Genomic DNA, 19,982 nt, shown 5'->3' on the forward strand with positions numbered 1-19,982 from the left:
ACTTTGTCACATCATTGACCCAGATCAAATGTCTGATCAAAGGTAACTTTACCCTCAGAAAACAGCCAGCATTCCACAACACCACCACTGGTTTCCCTACAAAGTGATATCTGAGAAACTGTTGAATAAATTCCATACTGCTGACATGTCACTACCCAGAACTGAGTAGTGCTTCTGATTGGTCATGCCACATGGGAAATTTGTTTCAATCAATCCGAAGCACTATCCAGATCAGGGAAGTGACATGTCATCACACCTCATTGTCCAGAGAAACCAGTGGTAGGGTTGGAAAATGTTGGGTGTTTTCTCAGGCTTCTTTTCATCATAATATGGAAGTTACAGGAGCACAGGCTGCAATACACAAACTATTTAACAATAACACTTTTCAATGGGAGTTGAAATCCTCTAAATTTTCATATAGGTGTTCTTGTGGCCTTTCCTGCACATAAACATCTTCACCAGAAAGTTCTTCAGGATACACATAATCTCCCTATACTTCATTATCTTACATTATTACATGTCTAAAAAATTTATATCTCTCTGAATAATCTCAACCTCAAAAATAAGTTACTTCTAAAACCAGTCCTGATGTTTGGTGCACTTTATAATGGACACTTGCGTTTAAACTATTAGAGAGCAAAGTTTGTTATAGAAAATTTCAAGAGGCAACGTCATGTTTAAAGTAAGTCAAAATACTTCTTCCTGGCTTGGGAACCTCTGCCACCTAAGATAAAAATAATGATAAATGAAAAAATCAGTCAGAGTAAAGGGGTTTTGCACCAGAGAAAATAATTTCAATGAGGTCTTTCACTGTCTTATGTAAGGAGACTAGGGCTCATTAACCCTTCAAGCCCCAATATCCATAGACAAATTCTCCAGAGTTGTCTCCATATGCTGCCTTAAAGAGTAAGTTTCGAGAATTTGATAAAAGATCAAAGCATTTTCCCAAAGGTAATCATTTTAATTCCCGCAACTTTTTTCTTGATATGTATTGATATTGTTGGGAAAAATAATTTATTGACGTTGGACACTGTTGGGACTTTAATTGTTAAAACAGTTGTGGAGAGGTGACTTCTAGAACATTTTTATTGTTACATTTTACATTTCTTATACGTGCGTCGAATGTGGTAAAGACTTGATGTCTTATTTTGCAACTTGTTCAAGTGATTCGAACACTTTCCTAGTCTCGGCATTGACAATTTCTCAAAAAACGAGAGATGGTTATTTTCTGAAAATTTAACAGTTTGATCTCACAAAATATTTGACCCCTATACCAAGTTTAAATTATTGGGATAGTAGTGGGAGGGAGTACAAGTTTTGAGTATCATGCCTTTTTTACTTGCAATTGACCCTTCTTTGATCTGAAAATGCTGTAGCTTATGGGCAAAAAGAGGGTGTAACATTGCTCACCTGTGTAGTTGTAGCCTGTAAATTGTCTCTATTTTCTTCATTTGCTAAATTCATAGTCTCACTGCTGTCTTTACTCTCACCTCCCTGAACAGAAAGCTCAATGGCTTTGCCTGTATTCTTTGCTCTGCAGTGGTCACTCCACTCTGTGAGCCAGTTTTTCTGTCTCTCACCAACAGAAACCTGATTTTTAACTTTCACAGTAACAGGTTTGTTACAATTTTTCCCTAAAGGAACAGTACTTTCCTCTTGTTTTGAACTCTCCGTGGAGCCTTGATCAACAACATGGTTCTCTTTTCCTGGACTTGAATTTGGTTTGACATTAATTTCTCGACTGTTGTGTGTTGTAGAATTTAAAGGATCACTAGAGCATCGTCTTTTCCTCAAAGGAGATGTTGCTGGGCATTTTTGTCCACTGATGTTATTTTCTTTGTATCCATGTTCTTGCACTAGATCATGAGAAACAAATGTTTTTTCCTTGTCTCCCAAATTTTCTTTTATCTTGTCAGACAAAGTTAATTCAGACTTAATACTGTTATTTGTGTCATCTGTTGTATCGACACTGTCACTATGTCTCCTCTTCCTGGAATTTGTTCTTAACCAGGATGCCAACAACTGTTTGGGACTTTGATACTTTATTACAGCTGGTGATTTTGGTGAAGATACTTTACTTGAAATACACTCAGGGGAAGAGGGTTGGGACAGTGATGAACTAACAAATGAGGTGCTAGTGGTTATTTTGGCGTCATGCATTGCATGAGCTGTTAAACCTGTGGAAAAATAATAATTTTGTTATTAAACAAAGCGGATTCTGCAGATCAAAAACAACATCTTTACCATGAATCTTGTTGAAACAACTTATCAGGATTATCCATTTTTTTGTTTGCTATCCTTTTACTCTAGAGAGATATTTTTGAACAACAAAATTTGAGCACAACCTTTAGAACTTCCACCCTTTAAGTTGCAGTCAAATCTGTATAATCTGTGGTTTTGGTCCTCGGCTGAAAATGTATCAGCCTGTGGCTGACAGTGATGAATCCCACTTCTGGTTTACAGGGTATAGAACTTCAAGCTAGAAAAGTGAAATAATGGCTCTCCTGTTAAGTGAGATGATTTTGTTGTTTTCATCTCATCCTTGTCAGCCACACTTAGATCTACATGTATGTGATATTAATAATTAAGTAATTATTATTTAAATATTGGTACCTGTTTTCAAGTTTGGTGGACTCATGGTGGCCTTTGGAGACTGGGTGAGAAGGTTTTGTTTTTGAGGTTGTGTTTTGTTAGTGGGGCTGTTGAGTCTGGTTGCCATGCCAACAGGACTGGAAATCTGGTTTAATCGTGGATTGGTGATAAGTTTAGATGGTGGAGTCCACAAAAGACATTTTGCATCAGGGCTTGTTGAGGGGGAAGAACTTGGGGTTCTGTCTTGAAATCTTGATGCACTTATTTTATCTACACAAAAATATAGATATTAGTTTAGGGAAATGAAAATACTGTAGAATGGGAGAATAGTTAGTTGTAACTGCTGAACTGCAAAAGAAAAAATTAAAAAATGGAAAATTTTGGTTTGTCTATATTTAAAGTGGAAATAGTGTACTTTTACTAAGCATGGGATGTGGCCTTAAATTTTCTTATCTAACGCAATCTTTATTTTTTTGTTTCATGTGTGTGAAAATTTCATCCAAAGCCAGCAGTATCTTTCTTCACAAATATACCTCTAGTTTATTTAAAACTTAAAAGCTGAATTTCAACTCACCATTTACAGGGGAGACAGATGTTTGCAATGCTAATTTGGAGCTTTCACCAATCAGGTTCAGTCTGTCATTCTTGCATGCTTGGTGGTTAATTCTCCTTTGAAAAATAAAGGTACAATATAGTACAAAGTCAAAATGTTTCACCCTGTAAATTGCCCCTGAACTGGTCACTGAACTCAAGGCACAGCATGGCTGGAACTTTGCATCGGGCTAAAATGCTACTACAGAAGTGAAAACACCCACTGCAAGGCCAAATTTAATGTTGCATTGATAATGGCATTTTGTATAACAAGACCCAGCAAAGGAGAGCAACTAAGAATGAGAGCTGAAAAAAAAACAAGTAGAAAAGAGATAACTTAAAAAGTTGCTTTGCATGCATCAGTGAAACCAAAAAGGTGTACCAGCAAGGAAAGTTAATTTGCTTATTTTGAATGATGGCCAGATAAAAGCGAGACTGGCTGAGAATAATTAATTTTATGACTCAGGCCATCGGGTTAATGGATCACGCATGATGGAATGATTTTTTAACTACTTACCATATGCGGAAACTGTTATCATCAGAACAAGTCACCAACTAAAACAACAGAGAGAAGTGTTAATGCTTTGTTTTGTTTTAACTTTTTCTATGTATGTAAATTTGAACCAGTTGTATCCACTATTTTAGTCTTGCCACTTAAAGCCTCCCTTTTTCCACTGATTAACTGACAAGTATCAAATTTAGTTTTATCTCCCTCCACTTCTTGCAAGTCCTTAAATTGTGACCCTTGTGCAAGGCTGTGCTGCAAGAAATATTGATGGGAGCCAGGTGCTCTCAACATGTGTAATCCAGGGTTCCCAGTATGGGATTTCTATGAAAAAGCTAAGATTTCCTAGTCACGCAAGAGCAAAATCAAGGCACCAGGGCAGAGCTGTCATTAAGAGGCATGGGCTGGGGATTTCCCCTGGCTACTAAGAATGTGGCCCCTGGCTACTTTCATAGTAAAATAGAATAATAATAGAACCAAATGAAATCCCTGGCTGTTTGATTCCCCAGCTACTTGTTGCATTTACTCGGCAACTTGAAATCTTAATGACAGCCCTGACCAAGGGCCACCGGACAGACAGCTCTGCTTGTGGGAATCAGACATACCTTTCCCTGATCAGAGGGACACCAGGCAACACTTGTGACTTCACCAAGGTGGCCCTTGAGAACAAAGGGTGGGGCTGTAGGGTCGGACACCTTCCAGATATAAGCATTATTATCACTGGATCCACTAAGAAGGTACATGTCATTGGAGCTGAGAGCTGATTTTACATAGAACGTGGAGTTCATGTGACCAGAGAAGGTGCCAAGTGGTTCCTGCCCCAGTGATGTACAATTGTACATGTAGATTTGGTCATTAGTGCATCCAGCAAACAAACGTGAGTGTGTGGAGTCCAGAACAAGTGATGAAAAACCTGCAATGGAGAGCAATGATCAGCTGGCCAGAAACCTAAGGCCATTATTTTCACCTGTTCCATTCTGCAATGATTTGAAAGTGAAAGTCACAGATAGACAAGTGGAATACAGACATGTCGTGTCCACTTTACAAAACCTTGACAAAACAGGCACCTCTGTATGCCTCTTGTTAAGTTGCATTCTTTACAGCACCACATGTAAAATAATCTATGCGACTGACTATGCAACTGATTATCAGTTGTGAAAAAAAGCAGTAGCCTTGCAGCTCTTCAGAACCTCTAACTTAATTGGACACCTTTGGGTTGTAGCTCTTTTGTTTTCGGGCTATGATCCATTGTCAACTTTGTTTGTTTACTGTTTTCCCAACCGGTTGCAAACCAATCTTGTGAGATCTTCCGATAGCTGCAAGATCCCCCAAAAAGGCTTGACTATTTGAGCCAAAGTTTAAAGAGTTTACCTATCATTTCAGTCAAAATATTATTACCTACCATGTTTTCTTACTCCTTGCCCCGGGTATGGAAAGATGTGGAAAGGCACGGGGTCATTTCTAAGGTTTGTATAGGTTTTGCGCAAGTCCCAGATTTTAATTTTACCATCCACTGCTCCAGCTGATATCAGCTTCTCGCCTCCTTGAAATAACACTGCTGTGACACTTTGTTGGCTGGAGTTCTGCAAGCAACGAATGTGCAAGTTGACACTGCAATTTAAGTATGGTACCTTACCAAAAGGCAGTTTCCATGCAACTGTTATTTTTATCTTATTGATTAGTTATTCTCCTGCCTTTAGGAGGCTATTATTTTTTAGAAATTAGAAAACTCCAAGTGCCTCTTTATCTTGTTGCCCAACCCCTACCCCCTCCTTTCATTGTATATTACATGACCTATTTTCTACTCATTTGGATAGTCTTTCACATAGGTTGGCAAAGTCAACATAACCAAAATCATGCAGAAATTGCCATCTTTCTTGTTCATGCACCCTTTGAGAACATCTCTAACGAGTAGTAAGACTCAACTTAAGACAAAACTCAGTTCATGTGGCCTGACTAAAATTAGTAGGGATAAATCTATAAAATCATTTATTTACAAACCATGACAGGTCTTGAAGTTGATCTCCTAGGTTTCTTTTTTGACATCTGACGGGTACCAGGTAGTCTTTCTAAATGTGCATTAGATATAACATTGATGGGTTGGTAAAAATGACCAGAACGACGATTACATCTCATGTCCCAGACCATTACATTCCCATCTCTTGCACCGGTAGCAAAGACAACTGACAAGAAAAGCAAAAGCAAGTAAGAAGATTAATAAGGATATTGCTGTCCAGCTATCCGATGAACATTCAGGTATTTCTGTGGAGAATGAGAACAAGATTTCCAAATCCCAGGCTGTCTAAATCATGCACTTTTACAAACCACACACCCAGGGGGGTACTCTGGATTTTAAGTGACCAGAATAAAATTAATAAGAAGGATTTTGGGGGTTTTTCTGGCTAAGTAATCAGTGAAATGGCAATTAACTAGGAGGCAGCGTGGCTGTTTCTCTGCCACACTAGCATAAGTGCTATAAATACTGCTGAGGGTAAATAAAGGAATTATTATTATTATTATTATTATTATTATTATTATTATTATTATTATTATTATTATTGTGAAAGGTTTGAACCCACGAGTCATTTCAAAAGTAGGTTGAGTTTGATCGTCTGGGTGAACGTAGTCCTGAATAGGACTGTTGTTGTTGATAGTGACTGATGTTTCAACAACCTTTGTGGTGGTCATCTTCAGAGTCAAAGTCAGTTGTATTACGTCAGTTGATGGTATTACACTCTGGTTATTGATCTGATTGGTCAATTACGTCGCGATGTTATTGGTCGTCTGTCAGTAAAGCCATGATGTTATTGGCTATGAAGACTCATAATCAGTAATTGGTGATTACGAGTTCACCTGGACGATCAAACTCAACCTACTTTTGAAATTATTATTATTAATTAAAAATCTTAAGCTCCTGAATTAAAAATCTTTTTAAATAATGAATTTGTTAACCACCAACATAAAAAAAACACTGACATCAATCCATGGTACTCACATATTTCATCTTCTCTGAAGTCCACAGATTTCACACTGCAGCTATGGCCTTTGAACACAGCCAAGCATTGATCACGATTAACATCCCACATTCTAATAGTCTGGTCCCCAGATGCTGTCACCTATAGAACAGATAATACTGTTAGTGTAATTTAAAGGAATCACCCTTAACTGTTATCGCAGCAGCTGCAACCCAGGCACATTTGCTGGTGGGATATCACATCCTGCTTGGATGTCGGGAACACTGCAGTTCTAGTAGCCTCAGAAAACAGCCAAAATTTGGCAATGTTGCCACTGGCTTGCCCATAAAATGATGTCTGAGGAACAAGTGCAGACATTCCTTACTAATGACATGTCACTACCCAGATCTGGGTAGTGCTTCTGATTGGTTGAAGCAAATTTGCCTCTCGGAACATTTACATCAATGGCTAGCAAGCTCACTACATACAGATAACCAATAAAAATTAAAATACCAGAATCAATGACTGGTATGTAAACACATTGGAGTTAAGGACTTGGATGTAGAAATGTCCCATTAAAAGGGCCACACCATTTTGGTGATAGTCTGTTTTCATATATCTTACCAACATTTGTTCTCCCTCCATCCACGCAATATCAAATACTGCATTCTCATGGGCATTCCACTCTATGCAGAAACATGAAAAAATAAACAAATAAAATTAATAACACATCCATTACTGCCATGTTTGCAACTGAAATCAAAAGTTAAGGCATGAACAAGTCCTGGATAAGATGGGATCAGATCAACCCTTTAACTTACTGAATAACAAAAGGTTTGGCATACGGTTAAAGGGATTGATTGGATCGTGTCTGATTATTTTATGACAGTGGCCCACAATTAGTTGAAACAGCAGATACACGACTAACATGTATCTTTAGTAAAATCCAACTAGTGGTCTATTATCAATGCTGCATTCTGATTGGTTGAGATACTACTAGGCTATATGTTATAGCCCACTAGTAGCGAAAAGCACAGGATTTTTGGCGGCAAAAAAGGATTAAAGTCTTGCTTTAAGTTGTTTTGTCCCGATATTTTTGACCAACTAGTTGGATTTTACTAAAACAATTATTCCTCTCACCCTCATGGCCTCTGAGTTAATAGCCCATTCAGCCTTCGACCTTATGGGCTATTGACTCAGAGCCCATTTGGGCTTGAGGAATAATTGTTAAATAGCCTGTGCAACAGAGGAAACTAAACCTCTGGTTAAGTCCATCGGCAAAATAGTGCCAAAATTCTTGTTCCGTGCCCTCACATGTGTACCAGGATTTGAGTATGTGGCTCAAACTGTCAACACAGTACATGTACATTGGAGGAAAAGCAGGCTAATAGTTTTTATAAGAAACATGGTATGGCCAGCCCTGCAAAAAAAAAAATTGGAACAAAAGCAACCCACTTGTGCAGCCATACCCTCTCTATTGGTCAAAAACTATCGAGATAGTCTAGATAGTTTCATCAGTCCTATTCTAGCAATGGTCAATTCCTTTCTTTAGACTGGTCGATTTCCTGGCCCATGACTTCAAAAAAAACAATTTTTAAAAAATAATTTCTAAACTACACCAGTATACACATATATTTGTGGACCTGTTCATACGTCTGAAAGGAGATTGTTTAATAAACCCAAAGGAGCTTTAACCTCAGGAAGTATTTTAGGGTATGTTTGATGAAATCTCAAGGCGGATAGTAGTAATAAGTTACAGAAATCTAGAAGAACCCAGGGTGTCAGGGTATAAATTCAAAAAGTTTGGAAAAAGTCTGTTTGGAATTTAACAAAGCACATAAGTAACAAAACCTATATTTTAGCGTCTCTTACCCTTAATAATCGATCTTTTTCCTGTTTTCCGGGAATCCAGAATTTGAACCCAGCCGTCTTCATCCGCTATGGCTAACATATGACCACCTACGGCGGCTTGAATGAATTAAACAAATGAACTAAGCATTTTTATAGTCTACAGAAATAAAGCAAAGCAAGGGCAAGTTCTTGGAAAATAATGGTGCCTTACTCTTGTTGAAGCGACAAGCAAACGGTGGAACATCGATCTGAAAGAGAGATGGTAGTTCTCTAAGTACAAGTGTAAGCTCATAAGCTTACATTTGTAGCTCGATCACATGCCAGCAATGAGCTATATTATTGCTGTATTTTGAGGGATTTCTCGAACGCCACGTAGATTTGTATGAGCTTACCTCTCTTCTTATGACGAGATGTTCATCATCTTTAATACAAGCGAAAGCCTCCAATGCAAAATCGACGGGCAAAGCTGAAAGAAGTCGTGAAAGAAATACAAAAGTTTACAAATTGGCGAAGTTGCGGACGAGCAAAGCTTGTGTATAAAGCTACACATAAGATTAAAATGTGTTTGTTTACTCTACATTTCAGCACTCACCTCTACGCACAGGACTAGGAACAAGCTGACGCTGTAATATTGAGGTAAGAAGAGTCATTTTTGTTTCATTTCATGAAAATCGGAGTAAATTTTTGAGCAACGCCACGGCCGTGAGATCGAAACTCCCGGGAAATAATTCAAAATGCGCGGGAAGCATCAGATAGCCCGCCGATCATGCTGGTGTTGAATTGTGGGATATGTGATTCAATATGGCGGCCACGTTTAGTTTTGGTGGTTTGATGAACTTTGGCGAGAAATCCTCGAGTAATTCAGCTGACAACTGGCAAGATGCAAACACTGCTTTAGCTGAACTTGATAAAGGTACGTTAACATGTAGAGGTAATTATTTTATCAGTGTTTTTGTACCTGCAATCGTTACTGTTTTCAATGCGCTTATTTACTCTTTCTGTTCATTTGCTAGGCCCAGGGGTTGAACATAAAATTTGAACAGAATAATCGTATCATGAAACAAGGACTCTTTTTTTTACTTCAGGGCTGCGATCAAGTAAGACAGGAGAACAGTGTGAAGCAATTGTCCGGTTTCCAAGCTTGTTTGAGAAATATCCGTTTCCTATTTTGATCAACACTGCTCTATTGAAGCTTGCTGATGTCTTTCGAGTTGGGTAAGCTTTATTATAAAAGCTGTGGTCACTGTGGTCTTTCCTCTTTAGCTTTAGAGGTGTACCCTGTTGTGTTTTAAGGTTTTTTACTGTCTCCAATGTAGGTTGCCTGGAACCCAACTTCACTTAACATTGTTAACATGAACTGTGATCAACATTTAAATTCTCCTTATGTCACTTTTTAGTCAGTGAGGTAGGATACCAGGGGAGCCTGGGAGGATAGGTGGGAGGGGTACAGGAGGTAAAAAAAGAAAGAGTGGAAGGTGGGAGTTCTAAAAATACAGCAAGCAGTAAAAATGGTTGAAATTACACAGCAATCCAAAATATTTGCAATCAAATTGAAGGGTTGAAGGGAGGAAGCCAAGAAAAAGGTTTGGGAGCCAGGAATGCAAGGTGTGGGAGGTCGGAAGTTTGGATTTAATCTTCCCCCCCTCCCCCCCCCCCCCCCCCCCCAAGCAATAATAAAGTATGGTGATCATACAATTGAAGGGAACAACAGCATCACCATCTCGCATTATCCCTTGCAAAACTTGGTTTTTTTAGTAGCACCACTCAAGTTAAGCCCTGTTAGGTGAGGTTAGGAACAAGATGGGTAACCCCGTCACGAATACAGCTATTTTGAGAAAGGTTGTTGGAAAAAGTGCACACAACAATCCCAAAAGGTATTGTGGGTGGTTTTGAGTTCACTGTTCTTCAAAAAAGTTTGCAAGCATGGTACGAAAGGCCATGGACATACGTTTGGGAATGCTAAAGGTAAGTAACAAAAGTAGGTTTGACAGCTACATGTACAGTGTCATGAAAAGTGTATTGATCATATCCCATATTTTTTTTTTTTTTTTAAATAATAGACAATTTTATTAAAAAACTATTAAAATCCTATTTACAATTAATTCACTTAAAAAAAAAGAAAAAACTATTCATTCAAAAACACTATTTACAATTTCTGTCGATTTAAAAAGAACTCAATTTAGCTTTAAAAAAAGTTAATTAAAACTAAGAAAAATTTTTTCGAATTAAAAAACATTTCATTTCAATAAAAAAATAAAAAAAACTGTCCATATTACCTTCTGGGATTAATGTCGCATGCACATTTTTCCTTACAACCTTTCTCAAAATAGCTGTAGGGTCATAAAGGTCCCTACTTTGTTCTTTCTTTTGTTGTTGTTCTTCTTCTCTCTGCATTATCCAGTTTTATTTTTAAAAGTGTATCATCTGATAAGTATATTTAGCATTATTTCGGCTGCCGGATTTAGCAAAAAAAAAAACAAGGCAGTGCAGTTAACATGAAAATAATTATACTTTGGGCAGTAGTACAGAGCTGAAACATTGATCCATTGGCGGGAAAATGCCAAACTAAATTTGGGATCTTCCATGGTGTGAATTGAATTTCCAAATTAAATTTCAGGCAAAATGACAAGGTTTCAACAGTGAAATGCCAAGCTGAATCACCATGGTTTAAAAAACTCAGTTTTACAGCTTGCCATTCAGGCAGGCTGCAGAGAACATGTACTAACCCAAGAGTCAATTTAATTAGCCCAAAAAAAAAATGTGGATGAGCAGAATTAATTACAGTATTTCTGTACTGTGGATTTCTTGAAAAAAATCATTAGCCTGTCTAGCAAGTTAAGAATAGTATTCACCAGCCCAATAGCAACATCCCCGAGTCCCTGGCTATGGGACATGACTTTCCTTGCACACTGATCACACTTTGGAAAAACATAAGCAAACTCGTCAAGTGAGACATACTGAAAATTTTTTTCCCTTCTTTGTTTTATTTATTATCAGATTTTAACAGAAAAAAACCTTGAAAACAAAATAAACACTGATCTACAGGAGTCTGGATTGATTTTTCAATGATCAATCAGAAATTTCAAGAATGACCATCAAAAGTTATTAATTTTTGTTTTTTCATTTTTCAGGAGTAACTTTCTCCGACTATGCATTTTGAAGGTCACTCAACAAAGTGAGAAACACTTGGACAAGATTTTGAATGTTGATGAATTCTTGAAACGCATCTACTCTGTTATTTACTCAAATGATCCAGTTGCAAGAGCAATCACTGTCAGGTATTGCAAATAATTGATAATCGTATTTATAATGATAATATTTTATTATTTATTTATTTATTTATTTATTAAGGTGTAAAACACAATTTGTAAAGTGGTACATATATGGATCTATTGAAACATGTTTTTTGCAAGTGTTTTATTTGACAACTTCAAAAGACTGTAGGAAAAAATGTTTAATACAAAGATATTTGTATTCTAAAAAATCTTCTTCACTGTTTGTGAAATCCCAGCAAGTATAATTTTGGTTGTTATGTAGAAGAGAAAATTAATTTCTCTAAGTGCTGTTAATGGACATGTTTTATAAATAGATTACTATCTACAGTGTTTCCTTTAATTTTGGTAATTTTTCTATGTCCTTTATTTTTTATTTTTGTGGTTTTACTACAACATATACTGGTAGTACCTTTTATGTTGTTGACTATTATAAATAAAATATTTACATTCTTTAAATTTTTCTTACTTTCAGAGTTCTTGGTAGCATTGCCTGCATTGTGTCAGAGAGAAAAAATGTCCATCATAGGTTATAAATTAGTCATTCTCTTTTTTATAGAGTTATTGATTGACTGATTGATTGATTAATTTTGCATAACAGTTATTTTGTCTTGGATTTCATTGCAGAGATATCTTAAGATTAAAACAATTCTTCTAGAGCAAAGATGTCTAAAGATTTTACCGTGATTTTGGCATTAAAATAATGTTGTTGAACAATTGTCATATGGTTAATGTGGTTGTGGTCAACAAAACAGCAAAAAAAAAAAAATTGAAAAAATAAAAAACAAAATAAAACAAAACAAAACAGCTGAACACAAACTTCATCTAGTGCCATGTGAAGTTAGCATCGATTTTCTTTGTCTCGTAGGGCAAGAGTTCAAATCAACCCAGGTTAAATCAAAATTATCTTGAAAATGAAATTTGACCTGTAACATATCCAATTCATACGTCTATTTTCTTTGACAAAATTTCTTAAATCAATGTTGTTTGCCAATTTAAGGGATAGTGTCTTATTTTGAAATGCAAATTTCAGTACTCTTTGTCTGCTACAAAATTACTTGTCTTTAATTTAATTATATTTATATTTCTATAAAAGCATCAGAAGCAGTTTGGACTCACATGATGAAGTGGAACTAGAGGCAGCTATTTTTGCCACTGACAGATTTTGTTCTCATTCAAGGTATACTCTTTGATAAATCTTCAGAACCCATGAAATTAACTTCTGCCTGCTTCATCTTTAGTACTTGTCAATCAAGCTCTAAAACCCTGAATCCTGAAAACTTATTTAGGTGGGTCTAACCAAGTATTGAATTGCATTGTAAATTACAAATGTACGGTGTATCTGAAAGCCACAAGTAAATACACACTCTGAAATTTTTCTTGACCCACTTTTGTGCAGCATATTTTCTTGGATTTGTTCTTACCAGACCTAGGCATTGCGGCATTGTCGCACTTTTTCGGGAAATGCCGCACTATAATTAGCCCAAAGGGTCCCAAGGTTGCAAAGAAGGAAAAAACATATTACAAAACTTATGCAAGCATATGACACATAGATACACTTCCTTATAATGCAAGCCAAAATTTAATTTAATTGGTTATGGCATCTTTAGAAAACACGCATCATTATCTAAGACTCAGAATGTGAAAACGTTGAGTTAACTGTATCTGTATCTCCAGAGACTCCAACCCCATGTGATGGAAAATAGGGAGTAATTATTAGCGCCGAAGGCGCGAGCTTCTAGGGGGGTCTAGAGGAATGCCTCCCCCCCCCCCGGGAAATTTTGCAAATTTAGGTTCTCTCAAGTGCCATTTCCTGAATTTTGACATCATTCCAGCCTGAGTTATAACATACCATAATGCTCTTCACGAAGAAAGTAAGTATAATATGAGTGTTTCACAGTGACAGATCGCCAAAAATTCTAAAGATTAGCAATTTTTCCCTAGTTTTCAGAATTTTATAATAAATCGGGAGAATTTGGTAAAAATCGGGAGAGCGGGACGCAAGACATCAAATCGGGAGGGTTGGAATCTCTGGTATCTCCCTTGTGATGCCCCTTTTAGCTTCTCTATGGGTCCTGTGGACCCCAGTCTATGAAAACCTGCTAAAAACACTGTTGATTGCTGATGGAATAATACTATTTTGTAAGAAGTTTTCGTGTTAATTAATCTTTTTTTATCCACAGGGAATTTGCCTCTGGCCTTTATAACAAAATAGCACAACTAATTGAAGGTAACATTAACACTGAAGCTTCCTAGCGAGTTTTTGTGTCTTTTTTTATATTATTATTTTTTGGTTAACAGGGCAAGATGTGAGTAACAGAATGAATTTATGAGTTTTGTTACAACCTGTAGACTGATAGGTCAATTTACTGGCCTCAAAATATCACATATTAGTTTTACCTTATCGGCATCAGTTTGTGTTTGTTATTCAAATGTACCAACAGCTGAAACACAACAACTCCACGTTGCCAATGTCATTAAGCAACTGTTTGGTATATTTTTTGGAAAAAGGTGACACAATGTATGATGTGAACTAGTGCTCTGACAGTAATGACTGCTTGGTTGCAAGCACCAGGAGACATGCTTCCTTGATGAGACATTTTTTCTTAACTCAAATAAGTAAGAAGCGCCACTATAATATGTCAAGTGAAAATGTTCTTTTTTCTCTCAGGCTTGAGCACGCCAGTGGAGATGAAGCTCAAACTGATCCCAATTTTTCGCCACATGCACTTTGACTTACAGTTGACAGCAAAGGTTAGCAGAAAATAATCAATATTTTGCTATTCGGTGCTCATTGAGTGAATACGTATGCAAAACTGTGCTCTAAGAAAAATTTACAGGAGCCAAGAACTCTGAACCTACCCACAGGTGATCTTGAAATATAAAACTAATGTAACATGTCTTTGTAAATATTATTAAAGTGCCCATAACCTAAAATTTTATATTTTCTTATCTGAAACTACACCTTATTAAAATAACTTCTGCTAAAATATTTTGCGATTTGAACCAAAGACGATTTTTTTAGAATTTTTTAAAAACCTTCAAATTTGCCGCCATTTTGCACACCATTCGTCTTAGTCTTCTCTCAGAGTATGACGTCATATGACATACTTTAAGGAACAGGTGCCTTTATCGACAGGAAAACATTAAGAGTTCTGGTAGGTTTTTCTGTTTCAGAAAAACTTTCTTATTGCGAAGACGTTGTGAGTCAATCCTTACTTGTAATAAATCAATTATTGATCTTTTTTGTGTACAGCTGGTGAAGGAATTTTAGGTGATGGGCACTTTAATGACCTTTGAATGATCCAGGGTTAAACATAACTCCTCTTCTAAACACCTTGCAATAAATTGGAAGCAGTTGGCCTCAATGAAAAGTTATATTTGACTTCTATTAAACCGCCGCCTGGTTAGCACAGTTGGGAGAGCGCCAGTCTGCTGAACAGAGGGGACAGGGGAGGGGTGTGGATTCTTATGTTCTCTGAAATTACCCTACTTGAGTACAAATCCCAACAATTTTGTCGCCAATTGTAGGTCAGCACTTATCAGTCTTCAAACAACTTGGCTCAGAACTGGAACTAACAGTTAATAAGCTTGTCCATTTAATTATTATGTTTCCTTTTCCCTTCACAGGTCCATGAGCTGTGTTCTTCACTTCTCATCTCTCATCCAGCCTGCAGATTTGTAGTTGTCACTCTTCATACTGTGTCTTGCCTCGCAGTATCTTCCATCATTGACATTCCAAAACAGGTATTAAAAAAACAGCTTTAAAGATTCTAATTTATGGATAAAGATATGTTTTTGTAAGCATGTCTTTAGCTAGCGATTCTAGTGTATTGTAGCACCTAAAGCATTTGTGTGGTGGTAAAGCATGTGACTGTGTGTGGCATATGACTGCCTTGTGCTCACATTTCTGTTGTGCAATAGCATGGTATTCTTTCTCTTGGCCCCAGGGGCTTGTGGTTGGGTTGTGGTTCGAATGTTCAAGGGCCTTTGGGTGTGATTGTGTTTTCAGCCCCCAGACCCACTTAATGTTATATGATTTCTATGATATTCATTTTATGATTGGTTACTTTTTAACACTTTCTTATTATTGTTGTAATATTGTAGTTGGAATTATTACTGAAATACTTAGCCCAGGATCCAAGGAAAGTGGTCAAGAATCATGCTCTTGATGACTTAAAAATGCTTGCTAAAGGTGCTCCACACATGTGGAAATCTTCTCACACAGAGGTACTTATTTGGTTTCAGCCCTCTAAAAATTAAATCATCAGTTCACTGGAACTTGATGCCTGATCTACTTCCAATAATATAGAGTGTCTCCTACATGTATACAGGCTTTTGTTCCTAGAAATGTTCTGTTGTGTCCTTGATTGTATAGAACACAATAGTATTATCCTGGAATAACCGGAAGCAATTGGGTTTCTTTCTAGTTTTTCATGAAAGTCTGTTGAGAGGCTAAGGAGAGTATATATACGTAGGAAAAGATAATTTACTACACTTCAGACTGCTAACTTCTTTCTTGAGAATAACCAGTTTGTGGTTTATCTGACTTTGTTCAAAATACCAGATATTTCCAGATGACCCCAAACCTTTCCTTGTTGTTTTTAGGCTCTTTGTGATTTCATCCTAAGCAGCTGTTATGATAATCTGACATTTGCTGCCCTAAGAATCTTGAGAACTTTATCAAGATCTGAAGCTGTCACTGGCCTGCTTAATAATGACAAAGGTATATCAATTTAGTTTCTTGTAAGACTAGTCTTTTTTGTCAAACTCCAATAAACAGTGATTGTGTAGTGAACAATAAAAGTAAATAATAGGAGAAACTAACCACAAAGCCATGTACTTGTAACAGTAATATCTCAATGATTGCATTTTTCATTGTAACACTAACATTGTTTCCAGATTAGTTATAGTGCTTATGGTTTTGCGAGTTTCAATGTAAGACAAAGTAGTAAAAATCATTAGAACTTGGTATTTAATGTGTTAAAATAACTAATAATTTTTTCACTTTATAACAATAGAGTGTGCTTGTTGTCTCTTAACCCTTTACACCGTAAGATCAAAATTTGAATTCTCAAGCAAATTCATCTTGTGTGATCATGTCCATAATTTTGACTGCTCTGTTTTACCAAGCAGTGATATTACAAGGAGAAATTTGATGCTGATCGCTCTTAGGGCTTTAAGGCTTAATTATTTTCATCCTCGTGTCTAAACATGTACAAGTGAAATAATGCTGGAAGGGAGGCTTTTGCACATAATTATATCCTTCTTCACACAAGGTACATGACGATCCAACATCTGACAGCCTAGGGATAGTGAAAATGACACAATTTGATGATGTATTTTTCTTGCAAGTAGCCTAATGAGAAAGTGAATAGCATTATCTAATTTTCATCTCACCTTAACCCATGTCTTTGAATATGATTTTATTGCGTTATTCCTATTACTGATTCCTCTTTGTTTTCAATAGTATTTGAAATCTGTCAGAAAGAAAGCAACTCCTGCAATTTAGCTGTAGCAGCATTAACTTCAGAACTTCTCGTCAACATTGCAGTTTCTGCTATAAAGAATGGTATGTAAAGTTATGGGTGAATCTCCACAGAGGAACATTACCTTGAACCAGTCAAATTGTAGGAGACATCTTTACATTTTCGTCAACTTATTTTTTTATGAATACTATTTTGAAAAGTTAATTATGACAACGTCTATGGAACCCCAACTTAAGACCTCCACGCTATTGCAACCATGCATATTCTTTTGACCCTAACATAAATATCACTGAGTCATGTATTATTTTTGAAGACCCCGTTAATGCAACCAGCTTGTTATGATAACCAGGATGTTATGACCTTAGGGTAGTCGCATTAATGGGGTTCCACTTAATTTTTTTTGCTGTAGATAACAAAAATGATGATCTTTGTGAACAAGCAGCTATGGCACTGGAGACTTCCACTGTTGTTTGTTGTGTTAGTGGACAACTTGAACCATTAAAGGTTAAGCATGCAACTATTAAAAGCTCTAAGTAGTATATAGGTGAATTTTTGCTAAGTACTCTCTGTGGAAAACTGCGGTTTTAGAAAAACTTGTACATGTTGCAGGTTAAAATCATTGTTATGTGAAAATGATTTCAAGTGAGACTTTTTTTGTAGCATATCTGTAAGGAAAACTATTTTGAAATAATAAATAAATCAATAATAAATCAATGCTTTCTGTGCAAGCCCAAACCCAGAAAGCTGTATTCTTATACTGGGAATTACAACAAGAATATGTACATTTCAAATAACACATATGGGTAGGTTTTTCTTTTATGTGATTAATGGCCAGAAAACAGCATGTATTGACGCATGTAAGAAACCTTAAATGGAGCTTTGTGAAAAGAATCTAGCGACTGAGTGAAAATGTCCACAAAGGCATGGTATCTTAACAAGGAATGTTTCAGGTGAGGTTTTCTAGACTGAATGTTGTATATGAATTATTTTTTCTGTTGTTGGTTAGGTGTGCTTGTTGTCAATGAATAATTTGGTGGATAGCTATCCTCAAGCAGGCTCATCTCTGATGGAAAGTTTAGCCAGTCTCTTGCCATCATCATCGGGTAAACAGAAAAAATATATACTACCAAGGTCATAAAATAATCCTTTAGGAAATTCAAAGAAAAATCTCACATGAACGAAGTTAAGGCATTGTTAACAAAACCATGTCAGCCAATTGCTTTCTTAGAAAAGTGTCAAAAAGGCGGATAGCTCCTGATGGAAAAACGTTTACTAGCTTTAAATGACCCAGTTAGAGACAAATCTTGAGGTGCACAGATTTTCTGCAGTAAGTCAGACATTGCTAAAGAAAAGTACACACTTAGTGTCTGAGAAGTTCAATTATTCAGTTTAATAAAGTGCATTTGATCATGTGCCATGGAAAATTGCACTATATACGTTTTGTTAATTATTTATTATTATTAATTGTAATTGCAAAGGCTCTATTTCATCGTTATTGCTGGCATCAAAAACTTTATGGCTATAGTAGCTGTTTTTTCTCTTAGGTGCAGTAGCCCTTGCACTTTGCCGTACAATGGTCATTATGGCAACACAGATGCCACATGTTGTGGCTCCTTTAAGAAATGAAATTGTCTCTCATTTTGCCAAAGTTGTGGTTGGTGCTGATGACAACAGCCAGGAATCAAAAGATTTAGTGGTATGTATGTATGTACTTGGCTCTGTTCCTTCGGTGTCTGTACTATGGAGTTTTCACTGTAAACGGACCCTAAACTATAATCTTTTTTTATTTTAACGGTATATTTAACAATTATTTTTATTATTATCCCATGAGTGCACATTGGATATGAGTTGGCTATAATCATCTCATATCCAACAAGCGCTAGTAGAATTGTTTTATTAAAAACTCCCACAAAATCTCAAGAATTCTTCCCGACTTTATTTGTAAAAACAACCGATTTTCAGTTTGTCTTTAATTTTGAGCAGACATGTACAGTTATCGTATTTGGAAAGCAAGCCAATCAGAGCTCTAGAATTGCATTTATCCAATGATTCAGTTATTAATAATTCTTGTTATTTTAGGTTGGCATGGCAACTTTGATTTTCCAGTCATATCAAGGTGTGTCACAGGATGAAGAAGGAAAATTAAAATTAGACGATATGATACTAGAGCAGCTGGAGAGATTAGCAACATCCTCAAGATACTGGACCATATTTAGAGTTGGAAAGCAAGCCACAAGACAGGTTTTTAAGTCTTTATTATATGGATGGAGCGTTAAAAATAGTTTCAGCGATTCCAGTTATTGTCCAAAAATTTTGAAATGAATCCTGTTTGCTTGGTTTATGTCTAGTGAACACTTTTTAGAGGGAAATAAACTTAGGGCAATGTAACCATGTGTGGCGAACATTTAATGCTTTCAACACTGTTCACTAGGAACAAATTTAAATCGCTTTGCTAGCTTTACTTGTCAGAGAAACAAAAGAGGGCATCAGGAAAGGATTGCAAGAAAAAATAACAACTTGGAAACGCAAATCTTTTTGCGAAGTTTGCTGCAAAAACTACAGAAAATATACGTGTACATGGAATGTTTGTCCGTTGTATTCAATGATCACTATGAACACCTCAGACACTTTTAATTGAATGGAATTGTCCCAAAGCCCTACTTAAGAATTTTCTACCACTGACTGCACTCTTCAATGATATTATTGCTGTATGAGAAAGGGTTAGCCT

General features: G+C 36.4%; 2 protein-coding genes across 2 annotated transcripts in view; one reads left to right on the forward strand and one right to left on the reverse strand.

Moving 5' to 3' along the window:
• Window positions 1-592: 592 nt before the first annotated feature.
• On the reverse strand, window positions 593-9,207 carry LOC140942637 (denticleless protein homolog A-like). The gene is made up of 14 exons (XM_073391572.1): window positions 9,086-9,207; window positions 8,886-8,959; window positions 8,705-8,741; window positions 8,515-8,610; window positions 7,267-7,328; window positions 6,684-6,804; window positions 5,690-5,871; window positions 5,091-5,271; window positions 4,294-4,601; window positions 3,701-3,738; window positions 3,167-3,261; window positions 2,614-2,862; window positions 1,411-2,177; window positions 593-724 (listed from the first exon to the last, which is right to left on the reverse strand). Exons 1-14 carry the CDS (start codon window positions 9,141-9,143, stop codon window positions 659-661), a joined length of 2,334 nt encoding a protein of 777 aa, XP_073247673.1. The 5' UTR covers window positions 9,144-9,207; the 3' UTR covers window positions 593-658.
• Window positions 9,208-9,274: 67 nt separating this feature from the next.
• Window positions 9,275-19,982, forward strand: part of LOC140942636 (integrator complex subunit 7-like) — a 21,984-nt gene continuing 11,276 nt past the window's right edge. The window contains exons 1-15 of the mRNA XM_073391571.1: window positions 9,275-9,406; window positions 9,579-9,708; window positions 11,625-11,771; window positions 12,241-12,294; window positions 12,862-12,945; window positions 13,949-13,995; window positions 14,437-14,519; window positions 15,396-15,512; window positions 15,873-15,995; window positions 16,374-16,491; window positions 17,236-17,337; window positions 17,664-17,758; window positions 18,261-18,357; window positions 18,799-18,950; window positions 19,334-19,495. Coding sequence (XP_073247672.1) covers window positions 9,295-9,406; window positions 9,579-9,708; window positions 11,625-11,771; window positions 12,241-12,294; window positions 12,862-12,945; window positions 13,949-13,995; window positions 14,437-14,519; window positions 15,396-15,512; window positions 15,873-15,995; window positions 16,374-16,491; window positions 17,236-17,337; window positions 17,664-17,758; window positions 18,261-18,357; window positions 18,799-18,950; window positions 19,334-19,495 — 1,623 coding nt within the window. The 5' untranslated portion in view covers window positions 9,275-9,294. The remainder of the gene's footprint in view (window positions 9,407-9,578; window positions 9,709-11,624; window positions 11,772-12,240; window positions 12,295-12,861; window positions 12,946-13,948; window positions 13,996-14,436; window positions 14,520-15,395; window positions 15,513-15,872; window positions 15,996-16,373; window positions 16,492-17,235; window positions 17,338-17,663; window positions 17,759-18,260; window positions 18,358-18,798; window positions 18,951-19,333; window positions 19,496-19,982) is intronic.

The sequence above is a fragment of the Porites lutea genome, chromosome 7 (genome assembly GCF_958299795.1).
Source record: "Porites lutea chromosome 7, jaPorLute2.1, whole genome shotgun sequence".
NCBI classification, from domain to species: domain Eukaryota; kingdom Metazoa; phylum Cnidaria; class Anthozoa; order Scleractinia; family Poritidae; genus Porites; species Porites lutea.

Coding starts and splice junctions, on each gene's coding strand:
- LOC140942637 (XM_073391572.1), bottom strand. CDS start 9,143: ATGACTCTTCTTACCTCAATATTACAGCGTCAGCTTGTTCCTAGTCCT. Junction 4,602..5,090: donor GCAAGGAGTAAGAAAACATG/GTAGGTAATAAT, acceptor TCTCCATTGCAG/GTTTTTCATCACTTGTTCTG. Junction 2,178..2,613: donor TCCACCAAACTTGAAAACAG/GTACCAATATTT, acceptor ATTTTTCCACAG/GTTTAACAGCTCATGCAATG.